The 26907-nt window shown below is 42.8% G+C and overlaps 1 protein-coding gene across 2 annotated transcripts in view; it reads left to right on the plus strand.

Annotated features, from left to right (window-relative positions):
• Positions 1 to 20895: 20895 nt before the first annotated feature.
• The window catches only part of LOC130205365 (collagen alpha-1(XXVII) chain A-like), a 63899-nt gene continuing 57887 nt past the window's right edge, over positions 20896 to 26907 (plus strand). For both annotated transcript variants that reach the window (XM_056432691.1, XM_056432692.1), the window contains exons 1-2: positions 20896 to 21323; positions 25340 to 25410. In XM_056432691.1, the coding sequence (XP_056288666.1) occupies positions 21271 to 21323; positions 25340 to 25410 (124 nt within the window). In that variant the 5' untranslated portion in view covers positions 20896 to 21270. The remainder of the gene's footprint in view (positions 21324 to 25339; positions 25411 to 26907) is intronic.

Below are 26907 nucleotides of genomic sequence, written 5' to 3' on the forward strand. Positions count from 1 at the left end.
GCAGATGTCGGGAGACACCATGAGGTCACCGTGCCCAGCCAAGCATTTGTCCAGCACTTAAACCCCCCGTAAAACCTCAACCTTTCTTTTTAAAATACGGAATAAACAAATGAGATCCCATTTCCATTAATTTGCTTAGTTCACTGATGTATTTCTTAACCTCATGATAAAGTCAAGTTGTCTGTTGCCCCCTGCTCCCAGTGTGTATGCTGGGCCATTTATGGGTTCACATTTAACGGTCAGATATGAGATCGACGTCTTCCTGTTCAAAAGAGTGAATCGACATATTTCTAAACATGTCTGAACTATTCCACTGAATGTTTTTGATAGTGCAGAGCGAGCTGTGGTCCATGAGGTCCATGGAAAGCTCCAATTTGTGACGTTGTGTCCACACTGACAGAAAAACACATACTGAAGACCGACTCTGATATTGCGGAATTGAGGCTGTTGCCAAAATATTTGCTTGTGCAGTTATTTTTTACACAAAGTCGTCGACATAACCTACTGGCTCAAATAAACGCTGTCAAGTCCTCGAAGGACTTTCCAAGAGAAAGTGGAAACAGGGTCTGCAGTGCGGGGAAAGCCATCCAACCCCCCCCAAACCGCATGTACACTTCAATGCATGCACATGCACAAGCACAGACACACACTCGTAATACAGCCTGGAGAGATTGTTAATGTGAGGTCGAGGGGTCGGTAAACTGCGTGTGGGTGGTGCAGTGCTCTTATGAATGCTTCTCCTCAGAGACACACATCTGTGAAGGGAGGACTCATCAAAACCAGAGAAACATTTTATTCAGACAAAACCGGGCTTTGAGAAAACTGAACTGAAATTATTAAAGAAATCCACGAGATGGAAAGAATGACTTTCCTTTTGAGACTGAGAAGGGACATACACACAGCTAGGTGGACAAAATGGACAAAATATATGTCAAAATAAGGAAGTTGGCAAGTGACACGCCCTCCCTAACCTCACAGGATATGGGACTTGAGGCTCAGTATCTCTTAACCCTTGTATTGCCTTCGGGTCATTTTGACCCGATTCAATATTTAAAAAGAAAAGCACTGTTTCACCAAGAGGCAACACATATATATATATATACGTTTAAAACTAAGTTAAAGATACCCCGTGAATAGAACTCTTTGAATATATTTTGTACTAGAGATCTGTTTGTTGGACCGAATTTATGATCGACTGACAACGTTGGTGAAGTGTTGCATGGTTGTTTTGATTTTCTTTGCTTCCTTATTTATAATTATTGTCCTGCTTTAACATTTTTATCTTTGTGTTTCCTTATATCCATTCTTGGCCAGATGCATGGTTAATTTTTACTTTATTTTTAGGTTTTAATATTATTATGCATTCTTACTTTTAAAGGCTGTATTTCTGTAAAAATACCTAAATAAAATATCAAGTATAAAAAAAAAAGTCTTTGGCGCCACGGCCACGAATTTAAAGTGAGTCACCGGGAGTTGATGCCCACTCTGAAAGAACCGATTGTCGTTTTGATGTTACACGTGTCATGTCATGAGAACCCACAGCGTTCCTTCTGATACACGGGTGTACAACCTTTATAGTATCTTGTGAGTTTTCATGTTCAGACCGGAGGCTCAGTGTCCATGTGGCCCGACAGCCACACATACGTAGAAGCAGTAACCTCAAGGATAAACCCGGTTCCTTTTGACGACATCTGTGGTTTCTTTCTCCTTTCCCTTTTTGTAAACGCCATAATCAATCCGATGAGGTTTAGGCAACATTGCCAAGCCAGTAGTGTGTGCTTCTCGTACAGAGCCGTTTACTTTTGTCTTGTGTTTTAATTATACATTCTACAGCTTTTGGCTGATCTTACAAAAATAACTCCATCTGGATAATATCAAGGACATCAAACACCCAATATGTCAGGACAGTTCTGTAACACATCTGAACCCGTAGAGCTGAAGACTTCTTAGAGTGTTAAAAATCTCTATTTAAATTATGTTGGATGACACTAACATCTATTCAGTACGCCTGCTATCTTGCTGAGAGATTATTAACAATGTCAGGAGATGTTACATCTGTACCTTGTTAGGATACAGGTGTACAAGACATATACAACCTCCGGGGGTCGTTGCCGAGGTATGAGAAATACTGAGGTCAGGAGTCCAAATTCCCCCCGCAATTAAGAAACTTTCTCGCCATTATCCTAATCTTGTAACAGTACTTATGGAAAAATGTATCTCAAATGTGTTTTTTATGCATTTCACTATGTGTTTAACAATGGTTATGATGTAATAAAAGGTTTTTTTGCTCGCCATGCTAGCGGCTCTATGAGGCTGCACTTGGTGCTAACCGTAGCATTACAAACGTGAACAATTATGATGTAAAGATGCTAAGTAGGTATAATGTTTACCTTGTTAGCATGCTAACATGTGCCTCGATTTCATCATTTTGGTCGTCAACATCTTTGTTTTCTGCAACCAGGAATGACACGAGAGTATTATAACCGGACACTAAAGAAGATATTTTTAGGTGATCAAAAAGCTAACAAAAAAATGTGCGTGAACTGAAAACTTTGAAAGGGTAAACGGTGATAACTACCGAGGTAATAAATCAAGTAGCCTAAGGTCATTTTCTCATGGACTTCTCCACACATGTACTTCTTTTAGCAACCAGAGGAGTCGCCCCCTGCTGGCTAGTAGAAATAATGTGAGTTGAAGGCCACTTCAGCATTGGCTTCACTTTATAGGTTTGGGCATAAACCAGGTACAGGTCCAATTAAAATGTTGACCTGAATGAATATAGCAAAGCTATTAAGATTCACGTCTGTCCAAAATGTCACGGCGCCCATTGTATAGTCTATAACCCACTGACAGACTCCGAGTTGTGATGTTAGCATAGCTAGATATCCATTTAAAAACACAAAAAACATGTAATATTTTTGTAATTGCAAAGTGAAAACTCCTCCTCAAGTCATAACATGCTCTCCAAGAATACTTCCAAGGCTCTTGGTGTCCTAAATGTCCTTCTTTACTCTTAAATGTCAGGCAGATCTGCATGTGGTATGCTTCTACTTCGGTACTCCAGTGGGCGGGCTTGTCAGTGTACTCGGGCCCTGAAGGGTTTATCAAAGGGATCCTCAGTCCTTGCTGTCAGGCTCAGTGCTGGGTGGAGACTCAGTCTGTAATAGAGCATATCAGATCGCATGTTATTAGAGACTTCTACTGTATTTGTTGATGGGCTCTGGCGGGGTTATGTGGTGTCTTCCCCTCTACTTTGCCTCGTACGCTCACTGCCAGATGAACACGATATCTGCCAACATTATTATCCTCAAATGTCCTTTTTCAGCTATTTACTAGCTTTACAGCTTGTTTTGTTTGTTTTGATATTCATTTTCAAAAGCCTTAAAATCCAAAATGTATGTAATCTTCAATTAAGACGACAGGCGATCAGTTTAGATAATTTCTCACTTCTTTTATAGTTTATTTATTTCAACATTAGTTCACGTTTGTTCTAGAAATGATATGGTGTATTAATGACAAATACCTTGAACATTAACACTATATAAAGTGAATTAAATAGTTACAATTACCATTACAGCCACCCCCATGTAATTACATCAAACACATGACATACAGCCATTCAATGAATAAAATATAATTGACTGGAAAAAAAACAATCAAAAAAACTTTATGTAATTTGCACATCAATATATCTTATATTAATATACTCGACTTTAAGTACAGTGTTCTAACTATTCCATGACGATTTTGCACTTTCCTGGATAGGAATGAGTCAAAAAGTGTTTTACAGGGAGGTTTGACTAATGTCAGTTCTTATACAGCCAATAGAACTATCTTATCCTGCAATACATCTCATTACAGCCTCCTCCTCAACAGCTCCTCAGGATATCAGTGTCTTAAATCCATGACAGGGCCAAGGATAGCTGTCTGTAAGTATGTAGGTTCTGTATATCAAACCTAACATAACTCTTGTGGTTACGGTTGAGGTTTAGACATCCAATAAAGTACACTGACCGTAGTTTTATACTGGGCCTATTGGGGCTAGATGCATTCTAAAACTATGTCCTTCTGGTGTATAATGTTGTTTAGTGGTCAAAACCTCACATAGTAGATCCTTTCCCGAAGCATGGCATGGCATTGGTTGTAGATCCTAAAGGAAGGGCGACGGAAAAACTGAGGAAGTAAAAAGCAAAAGTACAACATTTTGTGAAATGTGCTCTTTCAGTTTCTAGCCGACCGTCATATTTGTCGGTTATGAAGCCTCAGCCTATTAGCCCCGTTAGCCTGGTTTAGCACACCGACTGGTAATTCTCTTTTTGTTTAAACTTTACAAAAATAAAAGTGTAAAAATGGCGAGTCACCGGCCGCAACCGTTAACTCTCTGGCTTTCTGGCAATTAGTATGACCCAAGAGATAGTGCAGAACACAACGTCCCTTTTAACAACTAATTGTCATATCTCCATCTTTTCTTTTTGTACGATATAAAAGATATAAAACGTAAATGTATGAGCTTTAGAGATGCAGTTAGTCTCAGTTAGCAAGCTGTTACCCACTGTTCTCAGTTCTTGTGCTAAGGTAATCTAACCGGCTTTGTAAATAAAGAACATATGTTGCTAATTGTTCTCTCTGCCAAAAAGCAAAAACACCAAACTATTCCTTTAAATCGTTTAAGAGTCAGGAGAGCGAAGCAGCTTGTGGTCACTCTTAGGTGCAGAACATAAACAGCCAACTAAATAGCTCTTAGGAATTGTTGTCATAATCAATCATTCCAAAAATATATGCAAAGGAAAAGGAGTTTCAGTGTCATTGGATCAATGGGACTCCTTTCACTCTTATCAAAGAAGCTGTGCATGGCCAGAAGCTTTTTACCTTAAGTGTCTCTCACACTCCGGTTGCTTTGGAGCGACAGCAGTCGCCTGGAGGAAAGTGCATCTCAAGCTAAGGTCAGTGAAGCAATCTTCTCTATTTCTGCTGGCCCGACATCAGTGGTGCCATTGTCCTCCCTCAGAATGTGATCTTAATCTGACCTGAATGGAGTTTTGTTTGAAAGAGGACTTTCAACCAGCCAGACGTGAGACACGCTGCAGTAAGCTGCTTTTCCACTGTGGGAGGTTTTTCATAGCCCTGAGATTTGCAACTTCTGCTAGTCAGCACATTTTACTTGTGTCTTTTATCTGTGGGGATCGAGGGGATCTTATAATACTCTTTATTGGTCTACTCGCCAGAACTTTATCTTGAGTTTTATAATGTTCTTTTACTGAAATTGCTTTCCTGTTTCATTTGAAGGAGTTTTCAGAGGATGCTAACAGTATTCACAGTCCATTGTCTTGAGAAAGAAAAGCAACTTTTCTGTAATGATAGCTCTGACTTGTGCTCAGCTATGCAAGCTCTATTCTCGTATCACGTTATTCCATCTGTTGGATCAGAGTCCAGAGAACTGGTTTTAGCATTATCACATATTACTAGGCCTCTTATTAATCCCCCTGTTTGTTCTTCATTAAATCCTGAAGACTCTTTCTCACAACCTTTTGCAACGTCTTCATCCGGACACCAGAGACACAAAGACTGATGGGCGGACCAGGCGCTACGAGCAGAGTCTAATTCCTGTGGCGCCGTTGGATGTTTCAGGGCCCAGTGTGATGCTGCTGCCCCGGTCCACTCCTCGCTGGTCAGCTGCTATGTCAAGAATGCTGTACGTGCATCTCTATTTTCAAGTCACTCATCTCATCTGGCTTCCATCCATGGCAAACTGCCTGTTTCTCGGAAAAGTGTAACAAGCTGAAATGAAAGTTTGAAAGAGGTTTGCATTTGCCAAGAAGATATCTAGTTGTGTAATTTGGAAAGGAACCAGGAACTAAAAGTTATGATACCAACACAGTTGGTGCCGCTGTAGTACCCCTCTAATTCTAGCCAATTGTTTACTTAATTTCTGAATGTAAAAACAAAATTGATTGTTGTAGTTATGTTTCAGTCAGTATTTATAGGTATCTTTGTTAGAATATTGGATTACTTAGGTCAATATGAGGCACGATAATGTTATTCCCTTTTAAAAATATAAAAATGTGTCCCACTAGACTCAACCAGTAAATACACAAATTCTATAAGGCACCATAGATGAACATTATACAATTTCTTTTGGTGCCATTTATATCAGAAGTGTTTTCCATATATTCTGGTTCTTTTATAAACATCAAACAATATTTTTATTCCACAAGACGGGTTGACAGTCCAGCTGCAATTTATTTACACAAACTGACCAAGGATGGAAAACAAGGTATGGAAACTGAAAACGATGAAATTGACATGATAAGAGATAAATACATGCAAGAGCACAAGTACACATTTAGGAGTATCCAGGGTTCAGAGCTTAATGTTCGTAAAGGTACGTTGTTCCAACCTAATGATGTCACGGGTAGCGAGGAACAGGACAGGACTCCAGGTAAATAACAAAAACTCTCTTTACTCAGGCAAAAGTTTCCAAACAAAAAGGTTGGCAATAGTTACAAAGACAGGCCGGTAAAACGACAAGGCACAAGGAGACCAAGATAGAACGAAAGACAACAAACCAAAAGGAGACGAGGGAAAGACAGGCACGATATATAGGGAGGAACACAGGTGTACGGCATGAGACACTAACGAGACGAGAGTGGCTGAGGGCAGGTGTAGGGAATTAAGTAATCAAGGAGACAGAAGAAACAGAGGCGACACAGAACAGGGCGTTACATGAGAATATAGGGAGCGTAGGTTGCCATTCAATTACCTAAATCCACCTCCGCAGGTGTGGGAGAAGCATTGTTACCACTTTGAATATTATTTACCGATACCCCATAATGCCATACAATTTAGAAGTATTGGAACTAATACATTCTGCTGTCTCCTCCATGAGATGAACAGTGGTAAGTGGACTTTATCTTGCATTTTTTACCAGAAGAGCTTTACTTATTTACACACACACACACGCTCACACACACACACACACACACACACACACACCACTGGCAGCTTGCTACCATGCAGGTGTTGGCCTAACCACTGGGAGTAATAGGGGTTCAGTTTCTTGCTCAAGGACACTGAGCAAACAGCCATTCCTGCAAGTGTAGTCAATCATATCCATCTGGATATAACATTAATACAACATGCATGTTCAGCATTGAATGTCGTTACTCTCCCGCCTTAGTTTGTGTAGTGAATTTGAATTAAACACAAAATTTAACACATTAATGACGGACATAATCTAATTTCTTTACAATATTCTTGAGAATAAATTCCTTATTCAATGGGTAGAATTTAAGGACACTATTGCCACATAATCTAATAAAAGTCAAGAATAACACATTTTCACATGTGCTCACAGTTTTGTTGCATGTCATCTTTTTTCTCCAGTAAGTTTGACATGAATTTAGGGAATGACCAAAAAAAGTGATGCTGCCGTATTCCACATATGAGCACTTAAAAAACAAACACATATGTTCACATTGCGAGGAATACCCTCTGCAGAACAGAGCGAGCGTTTGATCTCGTGGTGGGGGCCAAACCTTTTCATCATGTAGAATATAAGAGGACTCCATGCAGACTATGAGTAAGCATGTGAAGGAAGGAGCCCCGTACACAGAAGGTGTTGATGTTTATGTGTCGGACCGTAAACAGATGAGAAAGTCAACAGCTTAGGGTAGAGGAAGCAGTTAAAAGGCTCATCTTTCATCTCCAGTTAAATGAAGCCTTTTGATGGATGTTTTCTGTGAAGCGAGTCTCAGTGATGCCTTAGTGAGGGCCCTTCATAAGGCCGAGCCCTGGCTCCACACAGGCCTGCTGTTCTACTGGGAGGCAAACACGAGGAATTCTCAAACGTCCATCTGTCTCTTTTCTGACCTGTTTGGATTTCTGCAGGAAGTTCAGCGGGCAAATATAGGTGTGACTGACTGTACTATGATATTAATGAGTTTTGTAGAAAGGCCCCATTGAAAATACGTCGTGAAAAAAAAAGAAGAGAGAGAAAAAAACACGTCCCCGCGGGGATTTCATTTGAGCTTGCATCCTGCCTGCCTCTGAGAGGAGGAAGGAGTGAAATCAAACTTTATAAATTGCACACTTATCTTCTATTTCAGTTGCTGGAAGCAGAAACAGCACAGGACAATTGTCCGGGTGGCATTTTTTTTTTACATTTATGGATGAAATAAAGAAAAATTCTCTCTTCCCTAACGGGAAGCAAACACCAGGAATATAAAAGAAAAGTGCACATGAACTCAGAAAAAGAAGATCTAGTAAATAGACATAGACGCAGAGAAGTGCCCAGAGGCTTTTTTTTACAGACTCCAGCTTTAGACATGCCTGTAATTAAGGTTTGGTTTACTGGGACAAGTGTGGCGGTTTAAGCCAGGAGGCTTCGTACGAGACATGGCTGCATAAGACTGAATCTTTGTTGGGAAATGACAGTGGCCCCCGCCTGGTTGCTGGCACCATAAATACACAGCTGGAGATGGCTAAGCATCGGGTTTGGGGACATATATATAAAGTTAATTATTGTATATGCTCAAAGAAAAATATAGTAGGCTGTTGCTAGCTTCTAATTTGCTTTCTGTCTCTCGACTATTAGACTTTCGGTAACAAGCCCTCTCCGTGTAAAAGCAGATTTTTGGATTGCATTTGTTAACTCGGTCCTTGTTTTGGAAACATTACATTTCCAATGTTTTACGGGCATGTGTATCTTGTTCAACTGATTTCTTGACAGACATCATGTTGTATTATGTAACTGTGTTCTGTGCCAAGTCACACTGCTCCGTGAATGCACTGGTTCTGCAGCTTTCTGCATGATGCACGTACAACCACCAGAGGTAGCTTAGTTATTCTGCAGGCCCTCTCGAGCATCACATGTGCAGCCTAATCTGTGGAGAGGTTAATGAAATCAACACAATTTCAGTTTACCTGAGAAGATTCAGACGTGTCTAAAGCAGGTTTTTAAGTTTAAAAAAAAAAGATGGTTGTGATGCTGCAGGTTTGTCTGTCAACAGGGGACGGACATCGTATCCCTCCTCCACTCCCACCTTCACGTAAGGGGATCGCAAATGTTATGTCGTGTCGTGGGCACAGTCGCCAAACTGTCTCTCGGAGCCTTCATTTACCTGGATCCAGGAAAAATGGAAAGAAAAAAGATTACAATGAATGAACCGAGGCAGCCTCTCAGAATGAAAGTAAAGGGAACCATCTAATTAGAAAGGAAGTGAGTGGGAGATTAGAGGGACAACAAATAACTACACGAGGAGATATCTAAGTAAGATAATCATATAAAAGTGACAAGGAGCACATGAGAGGCAGCACTGTGCCCTTCTTCTCCTCCTCTAGACCTTAGGGCAACTAACCATGAATCCAGCGTTTGTGATGTGACAGAGTATTGACCTTTGGAGGGGCTCCAGACCAAAAGAGGGTGTTTACTCGAACACGCAAGGAGCTCGAAGCCTTCCACAGCCTCCTGTTCTCCGACAGCCTTCGTTGACTGCCACTGGAAATGGCACTGGTCTCTCTTTGGCTCCCTCCCTCCCACAGAAATAACAGAGGCGCATAGAGACTGTATTCAATGTCAGTGTAAGTCACTCCACCTCCAGTCGGTCACATGTGCCAGAGCCGCATGGCTCCACACACTGCGAGTCCAGTCCAACACAAAGCAAGTCATGAGCGCCGAGGAGAGTCTCACTGCCTGACACGGCCTTCCCGGAAAGACCGAGTCACTCTTCAATCGTACATAGTAAGAGGATCACAGTGGGAGCTGACGTCATGTCTTGAAATATCACAGAGCATCGACAAGCTTGCATGAGACCAGAGATGAGACTTTAAAAAAACACTGTGACATCCATCAGTCGAGATTCAAGTCTCATTTCGACCAGCTGACAAGGAAGATGCTGATTATCGTGCTGCAGCATGAAGATGCAGAGAAAGTACACTTCTTGCCAATTTCTCTTGATTGAAATTTGCTTTAAAACAACTTAAATAATGCGCTCACTTTGTTTGTTTGTTTTCCGATCACGTTTTAATCACTATCATTGTATTTGTGGTCCAATACTGTTTTTACAGTTTCATATCCTCCTGCAGGTCGAAGTGTGTTTATCTTGCTACGTATCGATGCGCCTATAAGAGCACTGAACACATGAGGATGATTGGGATGTCACTCATTTTAACAAAAGTATTGCATATATTTAAAAGTTGAACTTATAATGGCACTAGAAGAAAAGTCAATAAGACTGGAACTATAAATATCTGGGCCAAATTTCATGGCAATGCACCAATTAGTGAGTAAAGGGCTACATCAGAAGTGTGATGCATTGTAACCCAACGCCCACACAGGTTAACCAGAACGCTCTTATTCAGATGAACTTGGCATTAATCTTCTTATGTGTCACGAGATGAGAAACTAGAACCAGCAGAATCGCTTAGTGAAGACAATGTGAGGCAAGGTGGTGGAAAAGCAGTAACAGTGATGTTATGGAAGGAGTTTTTTTTAAATTCCAGGCGCGGAAGTTCTTCATACTGTGTTGTAATTATTTCCAAAATATTTTGATGATGTTTTACATGACTCAAAACTCGCATCTATTTTAATGCTGACTTTTTTACATGATAATTTCCAGACACTAACACCTATTGAGCCATAAAAAAACATTCAACAATGTTTTATCGAAAAGTCATTGTGCAGGTTTAATGTGACGACTGCAGGCAGGTACACACAGTCTGTGTTTTAATCATCAAAATGTTTTCTGCTGGAACAAAAATCATTTGACTATTGTCATTACCTATTTGGTTTACCAGACGTGGGAGGATGCAATTGGAATAAGTGTTGTTGCAACGACAAAAACACGTGTGAAAAACAGACAGATTAGTCAAATTGTTGCTTTTAATCAATTAAAATATTGTGTCATTTTTATTCACAGTTGTCTTTGTGGGCACATCATGTTTGGCTTACTCTCCCTGTTTTCTCACACAGTCTGCATCCTCCAGGTTTGATTCTGCTGTCTCATTATCATGTCACGCTCTCACAGGGAGATGCTGCTGCACTCCTCTTGCAAAGTGAAAATACGTTGCTTATTTTTACAGCAAAAGCACTGAAAAAATAAGGGTATCAGGTGAAAGAAACAGTTTTGTTTGATGCTGCGTGTCGTCGAGAACAGCACAACAACAACACCGAGAGTCAACAGCCAAGCTCGTGGCTGTGTGTGGCTGCAGCGAGAGGCTCGAGGACACACCGTGAAGAATGAGAACACTGAGGCCAAGTTACTTCATCCAGCTGTCATGATATTCAACCCTGACCCACAAACGTTAACCGGCATGGCAGGAAAAGTCATAATACCACCAGAGTATAAGTAGGACACGTTCTCCGGGGATAATGGATGTTCGTATATATATCCATGGCAATCAATCAATAGTCGTTAGGATATTTCAGTCTGGAAGAAAGCGGTGGACCAACTGACCAACCAACAGATTAACATTTCTGTCCTTAAAGCCCGACTGTTAGCGTGGATTAACTCATAATGTAATCCAGGGAAAGGGAGGCTATGTACAATAGAAAGCTGCTGAGGGCAAGGTGCAGCGCTTCGATTAGAAACTTTAAGAATGAATGCGTGAGAGCAACAATCGGTGCTTATTTGTCCAGCAGAAAATAAGCATATACAGTCTGATGGAAAGGTTGTATTCCTCTTATCCTTTAGCCATCACACATACTGAGCGATGGGGAAGCAGCAGAATGGAAGATGTCTGTCCTTCATACCTAAATACACTGCGGGGCAATGCTGGAAACCTAAGTATTATCATTACTCGTATATATTTTGGCAGGTAATTTAATGTTTGTCGGGAGAATAATTGACAGTCTGGCACTGAGAGGAGGAGAGTGTGAAGGGTCCCTGTGTTAGTCCAGCCAGAGAGGTGGTAGAGCATAAATATCAGGACCTATATCTGTGTTATTAAAGCACTATTGAATTATTGCTTGAATGACTGTCCCGCGTTTGAAGCCTCACCTTAAGCTCCCACATTGACTCAGGAAAACGCAACTGGGGTGTACCTCAAGCGCCAACCACTCGCCCAACGGCCACTTCAAAGGGCACGCCAACGCTAAATGAGCAGGCGAAGGTTGGCAAATGAACGTTTGAAGGTCAGAAAAGTAGCAGCTTGTCAAAGCTGCAGGCGGGCGAGCATCTTTGCGTTGGCATTAAAAAAAAGAAATAAACACTGTAGCTGACAAAGCAGCTTTGTTCGGCTTATTATGGAGGAAATGCCTCAGTGTTTTTATATATGCTCCGACGTTGCAATCTATGGTCATTAAGTTCAGCTAGAGGCATGTCCGTGGGATGAGGCGGCGTCCTTAATATTTGTCAAACTACACAGAGGGAGGATCACGTCAAGATGATGGAGGACGGATGGGATTTAAAGCACAGAGCAAGGTTTCTCCGAACGTACTTCAAAGTGCCCCAAAGTCTCATAAAAGGATAGTTTTTTTATATTTTATTCAGCGTGGTCTTTATTCCCACCACTATGGGATGTGTGGCTTGGTTTGGCTCTTCACAGGAGTTTTTTTTTTTTTTTTTTTAAATGACAGTACCCAAGACAAATACCATCTGCCAACCAAACTCTGTAATAATATTTAATAATAGTTAAGGGTTAGTAAATGGTCTTTTTAAACAGGTTGTTAAGAACAAATGTCAAAGGACGTATACTTAAATGGTTTGGAATATCACATAAAACAATTATAGTCAAGAAAGTTTTTTTTTAATATGGACAGGAAATAAAATATGTACATGAACCAGCCGAGTTCTGCTGGACAAGCTTTTTACTGCCTTTATTGACCTGAACTTCAACATTGTTTGCATGCTTCATTTAGTCCCTTTTCATTTACCCTGTTTACATCATGGCAGTTCTTTCCCTTTGCAATAAGATAACTAAACGTCCTTCAGAAGGAAAAGCTTCATGCAGCAGTCCGGGCCTCCAACTGGACGAATGAACCTGGCCTGAAAAACACAGACTGACGAGCATTGTTCAGTCGCCGTTTCTGCTCTTTTACATGATATAAGCCTTTCTATTGCTTGCCAGAGGAAATTAAATGTTTATTATATAACCCTGGGGGCTCCTGCAGCAAGAGTTTTGGTGGACTTAAAGAAAGGAATAGGCTCTTCCTCTCTTCCCTCCATTCTGGGCTTCCTCTCGTGGCAGGAGGTGGAGGTATAGGGTCACATACATGGGGAAAGAGAATAAGCAGAAAGTATGAAGATGGGGTAAAGGAGTTAAGATTGGTTGCAAAAAGTCAGTTGCTCTGTCGACCTTGGCCTACATGCTCCGTTGGCTGCAACAAAGCTGAGCACAAGGGCGCCTGCCCAAAATAATCCCTTCTACTCACCAGGAACATCTCTGCATGCAGCATGTTGGAGTCTCATGCTCTGCCCACTGAGAAGCTGAACTTCACTGGGTGGATCCCAAATCTCTTCCATCTTCATTTTCCTAGAGGTTTTTTATAAAGGAAAAACCAAGCTGGTAGATTTAGAAATAAATGCATGTAACGGGAAGCATCGAGGACGGATTGCTCACGGGCTTGTTTTGCTGCAGGAATTAATTTTTTTAATAGCATATTTAAAAAAAAGTGATATCTGTAAACCTACATGAGATACACTAGAGATATCATGAGGACTCCAGGTTTTCTTCAGAAGAAATGTTCTGCGTGGGCATAGTAACAGTGGTGACTGTGGAAGAAGACGTAATCTCATGCTGACGGCACACCGGCTCATAAGGCCTCGTGACTCAGGTCCATAGGAAAGTTCTTAATTTCCTGCAGTCACTGCGACCAAAGTGAGATAGTATCGCACTATCAGAACCATCTGAGAGTGATTCTAGGGCACAGCCACTGGCGTGGAACAGTTTTTCTTTAGTCACACACACACACTGAACAGTGTGGCTGCACACACATAAACACAAGTGTATTTGCATGTGTGCAGACAAGCAGCAGCATTTACCTGCATTCACTCAGCAGCCTCATGCAATCTGAGTCACTGCCACTTGAAGGACAAGTTAAAGGAACAGTTTGTAGGATTCCAGAGGAGTTATTGTCACAAATGGAATATCATATTCATAACTTTGTTTTCAGCAGTGTATTATCACCTGAAACTGAATATCGATGTGTTTTTGTTGAAAGAGAGGGCCGAGCAGAGGGCGATTCAGTTAGTTGCAATCTGCAACCTCACCACTAGATGCCACTAAATCCTCCACACTGCTCGGTGTTTAACATCTCGGGAAATGTTCTTGTCTTTCTTGATGATGAGAGGATTAATACCACACTGATAGAAAGAAATACCAGTTTTACAACATGTTGTCTGACCAATTCAGAAAGGTTTAGTTGTTCACTCTCAAAGGCAGAAGGAAAACCCTCCGGCATGGAATGGGTGGGATAATAAAACAAAATCAAAGGCATACTATTGTAGTGTGTCTTATCCTGTACTGTATGTTATTGTTTTATGTTAGTTATGATCTGTCAAGGGACACAGATGCACATTAGCTGAAGCTACAATCTGGTACAGTGCATCAAATGGTGACATTTATGTTTTAACTGTCTTGGTTCCTTTAAAATCAAGTTAATATTATTACAAATTTAAATATCTCCTGGAAAGCATTCATAGTATTGCACTCATTTGTACACACACACACAAATTAATTTGTTCTGCAAAGAATGAAAAATGCTGCTTCCTTTCCCACCTCCTTGTTGCCTGCAGTGGGCTTGAATGTTAGATTTTGAAGATGTTTACAGAAACTCTCTGACGTTCCAAAATACTGAACCCTTCCAGCAGCACCTATGAAGAAGCTACATCAAAGACATATACAGGTTCAGGTTGGAGAAAAGCTGTCTCTCTCTGGTCATTGGTGGAATCTGGGATATCAGTGTGTGTGTGCAGAGGAAGGTGGGAGGGAGTGTAGAGAGGAGAGTAGTGAGAGATTTGAGTGAAAGACCATCTGTTTGGAGGGAACTGGGGGTCCGAGGGAGTGACACTTCCTGACTACTTCTTATGTCAGAAGGATAGAGACGGAGGAGCTTCAGGGTAATTAAAAAGTTGAGGGGAGCTTGTCTTCAAAGTATTACATTCTGAATAAAAAACATAGATGTGTGCTCCACGACTCCCTGGAGGCAGTGTAATACACCTCTGTTCTTCTGTTGTGGAAATATTATATTTCTTCCCTTTTGGCTGGAGACGGAGAGTGGCTAGTGGTGGGGTAGGGTGAGCCATCTCTGGGATGCAGAAACACTGAGCCTGGTGTGGGACCTGGTTCCATTGGGGGAGTGGATACAGCATCATAATGACCAAGCCAAATATTTGTGTAGTCCATATGCTCAGAGCATAATGAAGTCCTTTTACAGAGGGCATCGTTGGAATCTGGACACTGATTTGATGCCAGAGAGAGCAGGTTTCATTGGCCCGGCTGTTTCCACTTAGGCTACCCGGGTCTCTGGTGGCCCGATCCAGATTCAATACAGAGCCCTGTGTCCGGAATGAGAATGAATCTGTTTGACAGATGATGCACAGTGAGTGGATTTCAGCTGGAGGTGAATTGCACACTCAGATGGGCTTCCATTAAACTTTGACTATAATGGGAGTTTAAATGTGAGTTTTTTTCGCCTACTGTGCTACACTGTCGGGGTCGACCTTTTACGGAGGGAGGAGCTTAAAAGCAAGAATTTCACAGCACCCAATGCAGCCAGTTTCTCGCTCACATCTGAGACATTGCATACCTGTGCACACACGTACAGTATATATATATATATATATATATGTACAGTACATCTTCTATACACTCACACAGGTGTGGACTAACTTCGGTGTGTTGTGCCATTCGGACGGTGCCAAGTTGGTCCTGTGTCAATATTCTCCCTGACTGCCAAGGAAAGTGTCAGGGAGGAAAAGAGGAAAAAGCTCTGCAGTCCATGACTTTTCTGCTCCACTTTAACATATTGTAAGATACTTTTCCTGCATGCTTACGAGCTTTACCTGCCACTTGTGTGCATTAACAAAGTGTTTTCTGGACAGGAAAGTATACGAGACTGGTCATAAATTATTAGGACGTTGGCAGAACATTGTGGTTAACCTTTTTTTTTCTCAAAGCAAGGCCATCCTTAATATTATTATTTTCTTTGGATCCTCCCCCTGATTTAAACTGGAACAGCCTCCATATTCCCATAATATCTCAGAGTAATATATCATTATTTAATGGCTTCAATCTCCTCTACCATTCAGAACCAAAAGCACAAAATAAATGAAAGCAGTTATAATATATATATATATATGTGTGTGTGTATATATATATATGTTTATATATATACATATATATATATATTTGTTTTAATGTATATATATGTTTTAATATATATAAACACACATATATATATGTGTGTGTATATATATATATATATGTTTTAATATACATATATATATACTAGGGCTGTCAGCGTTAACGCGTTAATCTATGCGATTAATTTGGCCGCGATTAACGCACTAAAATATTTTAACGCAATTAACGCAACTTTGTTTACTTCGGGTGTGCGTTGAAGTTGTTGCACTCCTCTGAGTGTCAAACCGCGGCAGTCCGCCTCCTTCCTCCCGTCTGCTCCTCGATATTCACAGAGAAGCAGAGGGCGACGTGTCGGTGATGCGGGGCGGAAGGTGCAGGTGACTTTTTCTTTGCTCACCTGATCGCCCGCGGCATGGAGCTCAGCGGCGCGCGGGACGGTGAGCCGAGAAGAGTGAACGACACGTCGAGACAGAATGACATGCTGCTGTAGAGACGACCAATAACAGATGTTTAGTTTAATAAAAGAACAAAGACGTCTTGAAGAAAATAACCTTACATTAATTCTGCTGTAATCTGGCGCCATAGAGAACATTACAGGGGGGCGGGGCCTCAGCCTGATAGAATGGTGGGGGAAACACTGGGATGTGTCACATGCAAAAGCCTTTAATAGGTGAATTTACATTTTTTTGTAAAATCGAGAACATGAGCCCAGACTCCAGAGGGTTAACATTACATATTTGTCAGTTTACCAAGGCCACTGGTTCTGCTGCTGTTCAATGATAAAGATGACAGGACCAATGGGGTCTCAAATACACCTTTGTTTACTAATCTGATGTTTCACTGAAGAAACAATTTATCATCCACGATATTAAATACCTCGCTGGCACTTTATAGGTCGGAGCCTCTTTGAAAACACAGCTCTGTGTGAAGTTTTGTCTTTAAAAAAGAATACAATTAAACAAGTGTCTAAAATACACGCTGTCTGAAGTGATTACTCGTTCATTTTGAAGATTTAGTCTTTAGAAGAAAAAAAAACTTTTAATCGCGATTAATGAATTTCAAAATGTGCGACGAATTAGTTAATTGTTTTTAATCAATTGACAGCCCTAGTATATATATATATGTTTTAATATACATATATATATATTTATGTGTGTGTGTGTATATATATATATATATATATATGTTTTACATTGTCAGTGTTCAAATCACCTTTTGCAAGTTTAAGATGGTGGCCTTTAATTTAAACCTCAATATTTGAATATAATAATGTCCGTTGTGGCCTGGGGGAGGACGACATACCAGGCCACTCACACACGAACTTCAACACACTGATATGCATTCACTACCCCCCCCCCCCATCCCACGCCGCCTGCTTCTTACCCCCAGTGTGACCGGACGGGGCTGTGGCTGGCGCCGTGAAAGGCTGCTGGACCGGTTGGCTGCTTGTCGGTGCTGGTTACCTTCTGCCCCCAATGGATGGGTTTAGATCACCCAGTCTTTGGATTACCTCCCCTCCCCCCTTCCTACTCGTTGCAAGTCATGTCTAAGATGTATGTGCTTATGTGCTAAGGTGTTTTTTCCTGCTCCCACACTGTACCCCTCTCGGGGCATAGTCGGGGGGTTGTTGTTTTTTTTCTCGCCTTCTTCCCTCATGTTATGCTGTAATCTTTCATCCACCCTTTCTTGCAATTTCGATGCTTTTGTACCTGTACTCTAGCAAACGACAAATAAACCATCATCAAAAAACCACCATATTGCACAATGGGAGTGGAATTAGCAATTGGTAAAATTATGCATCCTGTTTCAATAATCCAGCCTTTCGTTATTTTTAAAGCAAGTAGAAAAGAAAGAAAAGAAAGTATTAAACACTGCAGAAATGAATGTAATATGAGCACAGTGGAAACTGAACTCCATTTTTCACACTCCAACAAACTTGGATCTGTGTATCGTTGGCTCTCTGAATCCAGGATGGACCGATCTGTGAGCCTGCCCCCAAAAGAGCTATTCTCCCCCAGCAGGTTATTCTGGTGTTATTATGAGAACTCAACATGCTCATTATGGTTGTGGCACTGCTTTCGGGGTGGCTGTCTGCCGCGGTGTGCCAGCGATGGAAACGCGTGTGGTGAAGGAATGACGGGGGGGAGAGAAAGAAAAGAGAGACACACATCGAGGAGAGAGAAAGCAAACGGGAGGAGAGACAAAAGAAGGTAAAGCCCAGAAGGGAGTGACATTAAAGACTGTAACATGGAACTGAGTGTAACATAAATCCCCCACCCCCCCCCCCCCCCCAGTGCTCCATCCCTATGCACCGGAAGGAGACAGAAACACAAACAAGTGGACACAACCACCTGCAAAGGGAAAAACACAAACCACAGAGACACTCCACATTCACCCACTCAGTGCACACACTCACACACACACACACACACACACACACACACACACACACACACACACGTACACATTCCTTGTATGAACGGTCTTCTTGTGTGCAGTGGAGCTGAGAGAGACAGCACTGTCTGGTTCACCGCCACCACCTCCGTAACCTCCGCCACGGCCCAGAGTGAAAACACATCCACACAGAGGTGACTGTCCTTACAATCTTATTTATTTGTTGGGTGACATGAGGTTATTTAATGTCCACACGTGCTCTGAAAACACCGCCGCTTACGGTCATTTCCTCCGCCGTTTGAAACAGTAAAAAAAACTACTCAAAGAAGGTAATATGTTTTTAAATCCTTGTACTTTTCATATCATTTCAGTATTTTTATGTCACCTGGATACAATTCTAAACCTGCTACTTCTGTCAAACAGCAGTGATATCCAGATAAATATAAACCATGAGAAACATGTGAACAGCCAACCACGCCAAGCGCCCAATTTCCTCAGCTTTAAGTCTGCAAAACACTGTATTGGTTGTTTGTGTGTACGTACAGTACACAGCTCACCGTAAACACAGATATCCACACGGCGTGTGTTGCTGTTGCTCCTGCCGTGCATCAAAGACCAGTCTTGTGTCCTCACGAGGCCCAGGCTGCAATTTGGGCTCAAGGCGTGGCCCGGCACCCTTTGGGCTGTGTCCGCCCTGCGCACCAGTAATGACCCCTTCCCTTTGGGGCGCGTTTGATCTGGGCTGCCTGTGTGCTGCAGCGGAGCCTATTTCTGGAGCGTGGGGGGGGGGATAAAGGGAGCCTTCAGACCTGGTGCCAATGACCATAATTAAGCTGCTTTAAGGGGTGGCAGTGAGCGCTTGCAAGCGCAGAGTTTGTAATTTGGATGAAGGGGGCAGAGTCGCCGTGGCTCATTGGAAGTACATGGGAGGGTCGGGTGGCACCCCGCCGCTGAAACACAAGGGAAGGAGTGTGTGAAGGGGACTGTAAAGAGCATGTTAATGACTTGCGTACATTAGCACACACCCCCGAGGCCGGCTTACCGACGGCCTTAGGCTGAAATGCAGAGAGATCGCCCGAGCTGACACACGCAGTCAGCGCCGCCCTCACAGAGGGTCAATCAAGGCGACCTTACAGGCCTCCGGCTAATCTGCTCAAAGAGCGAGCGCTAATGGACGCGAGTCACTGCCGTCGTTCTTCTGTAGCCTCCTCGACTCGTTGTTCGTCCACTGGTGTGTGTGTGTGCAGCATTCACGTGAACAAGCGGTTTGCTGTAATATCAATTCAAAGAGTGTTTGGCTATGTTCACTCGTTAGTTTAAGGTGATAAGATCCTTCTATCAGGAATCACTAACTTATCCACTTCTACTTGATTTAATCACAAAATAATACAGGATTACTCCAAATTATTAGTCCTTATTTTGAAAAGAGTGCATGGGCTGAGGCTCAAGTCGGTGTGTATTTCTCAGAAATGCCTCCAATGTGTTGTTGGTGCTCACAACAAGTGTTCACTTCAGCAGCAACATCTAACCCACAGATCTCCCTGTGAGCAGTTTGCATCTGAACGGCATCAAAACACATCCAAGTGGTCCTCATGAAAACTGTTAACTTTCGTTGGGAGCACAACATGTCTCATCATTCTGCGCATGCATCTCCGCCAAGCATCTCAAACAGATGTCATGTTGTATTTGTTGCCTCTGGTGGCTGTGCGGAGGTCTCCTTTGGTACAGGCCTGGTCAGGAGCGGCCCTAGCACATTTGGCGCTCTAGGCGAGCGTCACTCGTGGCGCCAGCGGGGGGGGGGGGGGGTTCCTCACATATTGTTTATATTATAAGGGAAGATAGGGGAATTAATAAAGTTCTTCATTGTTGTCGAGTCTCACACCCCATCTCTCCCTCAAAGACGTGTCTTGAAAGACTTAGATGATGTACAATCCCTCACATTGTTCCACGCATTGAGGAAGACGGTGGATACTTGAAGAAGAGTCTCTGGAGGAGCTGGAGGCGTTCCCGTGTTGGCACTGTCAGTGTGTGAGCCGCTGCGCACGATGTGTCACCGTGGTTCATTCATATGGTTTACGGGTGCACGGGGGGCTCTGGGTAAGAGCCATGTGGCCACCCCCCTGGAGAAGAGGGGCGTGGAGTTGCGCGATGCAACCGCTTGGCTGTGTAACCGGACACCTGGGCGCGCGGTGCGTCCGCCGTCGCTTTACCCACAGAAAACCTATTTAAAAAGGAAAGGGATGAGTCCACGGCTCCTGACTCCGTAACCCCCCTCCAAAAGAAACCCAGCTTACTCGCCGGCAGCGCGTCCCTCCACCTGGATCGGCATAAATGAATGAAACACAGGGGAATATCGACAGACAACCGCGCAGGAAAACTCTCTGTCAAACCAGCCGGCCAGGAGGAATTTATGTCGGGCTTGACAGACCAATCAACATGAGTTTTTTCCCCTGGAACTTCATCCCCAGCTTGTCAAATGTGTAAAACGGCGACCGGTGTCTTCTGCCCCCCTTGCAAAGGAGTCACGCTGTGATTAACGGTCAGGTTTTTGACTGCCAGGACAAATGAATACAAATGAATTTAGGCACCCGAAGGAGAGATTGCAGAACCTCTCATCTAGACACAAAGTGAGTACCAGTGTTGCATGTGTTGGACTGTGACTGTGTGTGTTGATGAGAGGCTGTTGGAAAGAGCTGAGGTGAGGCGGAACACTGGCGGGCACTGGGTTCCATGTTGAGGAGCTGCATGCCCCCATGTGCGTTACCTGGGATGTGCCGGCTGGCTGAGGTCCAGGAGCGGTGTCCACCGGGCACGGCTGAGGCTTTGTACGGGGTCGGTTGGGAACCGTAGCTCTCTCCTTTAAAAAAAAAATACATTTAGGCTGCCATAATAACTCTGAAAAAACGAGTCAATGTGTCCAAATGTTTGTTTTGGGACAAAATAGACCCAACAACTTGCACATCTGTGATTGTGCAAATGAAAAAATGGTTCATTCAAGCGTTTAAATGTTGTGGTTGGCAAATACAAAACGGGAGAATGCAGGAACTTTGCCATGTAATGTTTACGAAACTGACTCATCTGAGCAAGCAAAACATGCAATTATTCAGACCTATAAAGTTCGGGGAGAAGTTCATCAGATGCTTTCCATGTTTTCCTTTTTACGCACGCAGACTCCTCAGCCACATCTACGCAGGGCAATCAGTTTTTAAGGTGGAAGAGCTGACTTTAAACCAAATACTGCTAAAACTGTGACGTACGTGTTTGCAACATCCAGACAACACTTATCAATGTCTTGAAAGGAACATCTGCAACTGACATGCGTTTTACAGTGAAGCTCAACAGCACGTTTACTGCTCGGTGATAACATGCAGATGTGTTACATGCGTTTACAGCATACATCTGAACGGACGTTCTGATTATAATATACTGACGGAAATACTGTGTCTTCTCTTGGCTACGCTGTTGACTATTTTAGGAAAGTGCGTGCAGCAGCCAGCTGTTGCACAATTCACAACAAACGCATCAATGCATTCATTCATTTCAATGTGCATCCGTGGTTCTTGTCTTCGATCGATATTTGGTTTTATTGCGCAGTGAACATCTGGATGAGGTGGGGAGATAGTGGGGGATGCATTGAGTCATGTAGAGAGCAGGAAAGTCCGGAGATTTGACTCACTGTCTCCCCCAAGTTTCTCAGGAAAGCAAGCTGGCCACATGGTATCACCTTTATGTTCCACTCGTGGTGTTTTACAGAAACTACCATTCGTTAAGAAATATAGGAGATTCATATCCTCACAGATGTAAAGACCGCCCAAGAGTGCACAACAACATCTGCAACATAAGATGTGCAGGAGTTGTAGCAGAGTGTATACCTGCGAGGTGTGAGCTGCAACATCAGACACACACGTGGCCACGTGGTGTCGCCCTTTACGTCTCACTCCTGCATTTGTGTGCATGCAATTATTCTTTGGCTGTGTGTTGGCAATACATAAATAAAAACATCTACATAGTTTAATATTTTGAATATGATAAATAGCCACTGGGATACATTCGGAGTCAGTCCCTCTCCAACCTGAATAGTAAGTTTAATATCCAAGTAGTGTCTCATATAATTTAATGCCATTTCAGTCATTATAACAGTTGGAGCCAGACTGTAGCTCATTGGTCAGGAAGTATATTTGGATTACACAAGTACACAACTTGTCTGAAGAGATGTCAGTGACCTTCTCTTCCTCATCAGCCTCTGTTAGTCTCAGCCATTCTGTAGGAATTTTCCACTGTGTGTGTATGAGAGTATTTATTTGTGTGTGTGTGTGTGTGTGTGTGTGTGTGTGTGTGTGTGTGTGTGTGTGTGTGTGTGTGTGTGTGTGTGTGTGTGTGTGTGTGTGTGTGTGTGTGTGTGTGTGTGTGTGTGTGCACGCGTGCTCAGGAGGCAGGATCACCTTGGGGAAATCCTTTCAGGGAATCATTGAGAAGTCCAAACTAGTTAAAAGAAACGGAAACTACGGGGGCTTCTCGGTGTGTTTGTTTCTCAACCTTTTGACTGGCCACTGGCCTGCAGGCGGGCTGCTGTTTGAGTGGTTGTTGGGTGGTGGTGGTTTTGGGGGGGGTCGAGGGGTTAGAATGAGGGTCTATACATGAGCAACGTGTAGGTTTAGGAAATGAGATGAAAGACAATGATGCCAGGAAAGAGAACATCGGCTTTGAGGAAAGGACAGTTTTCAATCTGTCAATTGCCGCTGCAGATTGTGGCACCAGATATCGAGATGACTGAATTGCAAACATCGTAACCAACATCCACATAGTCTGAGTCACTCTTTCCATCGGTGTGTTGCTCAGACGCACTCCTTTGTGTCCACATTTTCCATTAGCTGGATATGTGTGAGTGTGTGTGTGAATCACACTTAAGATAAGAAGATCCCCGAGTAGAGAAAGATGTTACCAGCAGTACAGAGCAGCTGTGAGTTCAGTGGCTCACAGCAATATAGGTTCTGCTTTCTGCTTTAATGGATGACTTTATTATTGCTCATCTGTGTTTTGTCCACTCAGTTTAGCTGAGAATTCCCCAGGGAGTCCCGACAGAGCTCACTGTTGCAGTATGAAAACCACAGCGGACTGGGTCAGCGTACAGCTGTCAGCCACGCGGATTTAAATGTCCACTCTGCACAAATCAGCCTCCGTGCAACCTCCTTCACATGTTCCACGGAGGGAAAGAAAATCCCGCTACGTCACAAACACTTCAAAAAAAGCACCCTCGCGAAAATCTAAACAAGCTACCGAGAACTTCAAAAGCTGAAAAGCCAAAGGAAGCGGCGCCGTTTCCCAGGAAACTCGGTCCAGTTTGCACAGATGTAAACAGCCCAGGGGACATTTTTTGCAACAGTAAAAAATAATCTCAGGATTCATGACTCATTTTCTGAAAGCGGATCTCTCCTCCACTGATATGACACTGAATGAGACTGTAACCAGCTGGGAGTCTGGGAGAGAAACACACACACACAGACACACACACACACACACACACACACACACTATAAGCATCCTGAGTAACCACAGCCAGCTGTTTGATTGGGATGAAGCTGTATTAGCAACCAGGAACTGGGAGACATAGACACCGTCACACACAAACACTTGGATATGTACACACACCCTGATTATAATCATTGAGACCAGTGGTGGAAACAGCCACTGGTTAGTGCTGAGGTTGTTTTCAGAAATATGTCATGAGAGTTCTGATCTTGGGATGGTTCTGGTAAATATGTTTATGCAACAGTTCGCGTCTTTCCAACATTTAATTTATTTGGAGCCCAACAAACCCGACTGTCTGCTCTACTCTGGCCCTGCAGCTACAGCTGCTATACACATTTCCTCCTCCGATGTGTATGTTTGTGTGTGTGGGGGGTGTGTGTGTGTGTGTGTGTGTGTGTGTGGATGACCTACAGCGGTAAACAGTGGCTCCCCAGCTCAGTCCCCCGCTGAGTCCTCGGTCCACTTCCCAATCAGTCTGCTCACCTGGAAGCGGTAACGGTGTTGAGAGAGGCCGCTTTGTTTTTCTGGAGTTTCTTTGTGTGTCGATGGAGAAGTCGACTCGAGTATGTCTTTCATACCACAACCTGAAACTGTGTGTGTGTGTGTGTGTGTGTGTCTGTGTGTGTGTTTTGAAATTGTACATGCTTTTGCAGAATCCAGTTTCCATTTGTTATTTACATGGTGTCAGGGTTTGTTTGACTTTAAGATAAATAATATTTGACTATTCTATCACCATACTGGAGTTTTGGATACTCCCTCTGGTTCATGATGTTGTGATCTACTGAGAAATATGTCCTAATAAAATATAGAAACAAGCAAATGCAATGCAAAGGTGGGATAGATACCACTGGTTGTATTGATGGTTAATAAATCATTCACTAATGCTTTGTAGTTATTAACAACCTTGCAACCCAAAATGTGTTTCTAGTAATGGCTTTGATAATAAAGTTTCGTTTTGGTTTGATTTCTGGAAACCAAAAGTTACATTAATTGCCTTTTTAAAGGGTTTTCTTTATAAAAATTGATGCCAAATTATTTTAAGAGTGAAACAATTGTCTAATGTAATGATGTATGACTGCTGCCTTGTCTAACGTCCTCTCTTCTCTTCCCCCAGGAGAGCCCTATTGCTCTGTACCGTATTATATTGTACTTGTTACCTGGGACTTACACAAGTACACTCTGAAGGTAAGCCGGGCCTTTCAGTCACTTCCACTTCTCTCAATTCAGTCACTTCACTTTAATCCCTCTTTCTTCTTCACTGAAAATGTACCCGTTGAAACAAACTGTACACTTTATTTGAGCACCGGGGGGGGGATTGACTCTTTGAATATTTGGTCATTGCCAAAGCACGTAAACACATTGCTATGAGAATTGGGCCAACGGTTGCCACGACGACATGTGTTGAGTAAGCTGAGTGAGCAAGGGAGTGATCGGATGCTTAATTCAAAGCTGACCACCACAGAGAAATGTCCTTCACTGAGTCTCTGAACACGTGTTTGATTGACAGCCTTCAGGAGAAGCACCGTGATGGTCATCGTGGAGACACAAGATGACCTCTGTACTCCATAGGAACAATTATCAAGTGAGGATGTGGCGAGGTGGAAGGAGTTACGCCTCGTAGCTTCCTCGGCTTCACAGAGCTTTATAGCAACGTTCAGCTCGTTGTCCAACTCTCCAGCGTTACACTTTTTTGGTTTTCAAAGCCTCGTTTTCAACCGCAGCCAGCAGTTATTTTTTACTGCAAAGCTCTAAAAAGCCACGGTACACGACCTGCGCAGCAGACAGACACATGTAGCGACGAGCTGATGAACGTAGTGGAGCGTTTAGCAGGGAGAGAGCCACATATTTCCTTTTGGAGTTTGTGGAGACCAAACAGAGCTAAAAACAAGATATTAGGAATATTAGACTTCCATCAGCCAGATGGTGAAAAACACTATAAATGAACGATAATGTTGCTCTATAACTTCTGGATGTTTAGATATGGTTAAAATGTGCCGATATGGCTTATATTTTAGGCTTTTTTTCCTTCTAATGTGAGTGAGCAGGTAAAAATGTTTGTTTTGCATCCTGGGAGTTTATTTTTGTACGCCCCCAGATTTGGCTTCCCCAGATATAAAGTTATAGATCCAGTTCAGTGAATTGGCCCCCTGACTTCTCCAGTTATCCTGATGGAGACTGACAGGGGGGGGGGGGGGGGTTCAATGGGCTCGACACGCAGCCACTGAACGACCGGCAAAACCAAAATGTCTCTCGGTTCATTGCAACAAAGCTGAACTCTTTTTTACCCAATTCAAAGTAATAGCTCTTTAATAAAAGCCTTGTAAAAGCTTACATCTGTTCTTCTTTCACAAGTGCTGATATTTTATCTTTTTATCTTTTTTAAACCCTCATTTTCCGAAATGCAAATTAAATATATTTTTTATGACATAAAAGCTAGTTTGCTGATATTGGGCTGCTCGCGACATATTGCTGTGGGGATGTATTTTCCTCTCGCATATATTATAAATGGCTCGCTATAGGCCAGTCTGCCAAAGAGAAATCTTTTGAGTGTGTTAATGAATCGGTGACTTCATCCTCGACAAGGGATAACGTTACAGACTGAAGAGCCTTGGACCTTCTCTCTGTCCGACTCCAAAGACTTGGCACAGAGCACGGCTATGAGCTCCAGCCATGTGTTGAACA

This window comes from Pseudoliparis swirei, chromosome 15 (genome assembly GCF_029220125.1).
Source record: "Pseudoliparis swirei isolate HS2019 ecotype Mariana Trench chromosome 15, NWPU_hadal_v1, whole genome shotgun sequence".
Classification (NCBI taxonomy): Eukaryota; Metazoa; Chordata; class Actinopteri; order Perciformes; family Liparidae; genus Pseudoliparis; species Pseudoliparis swirei.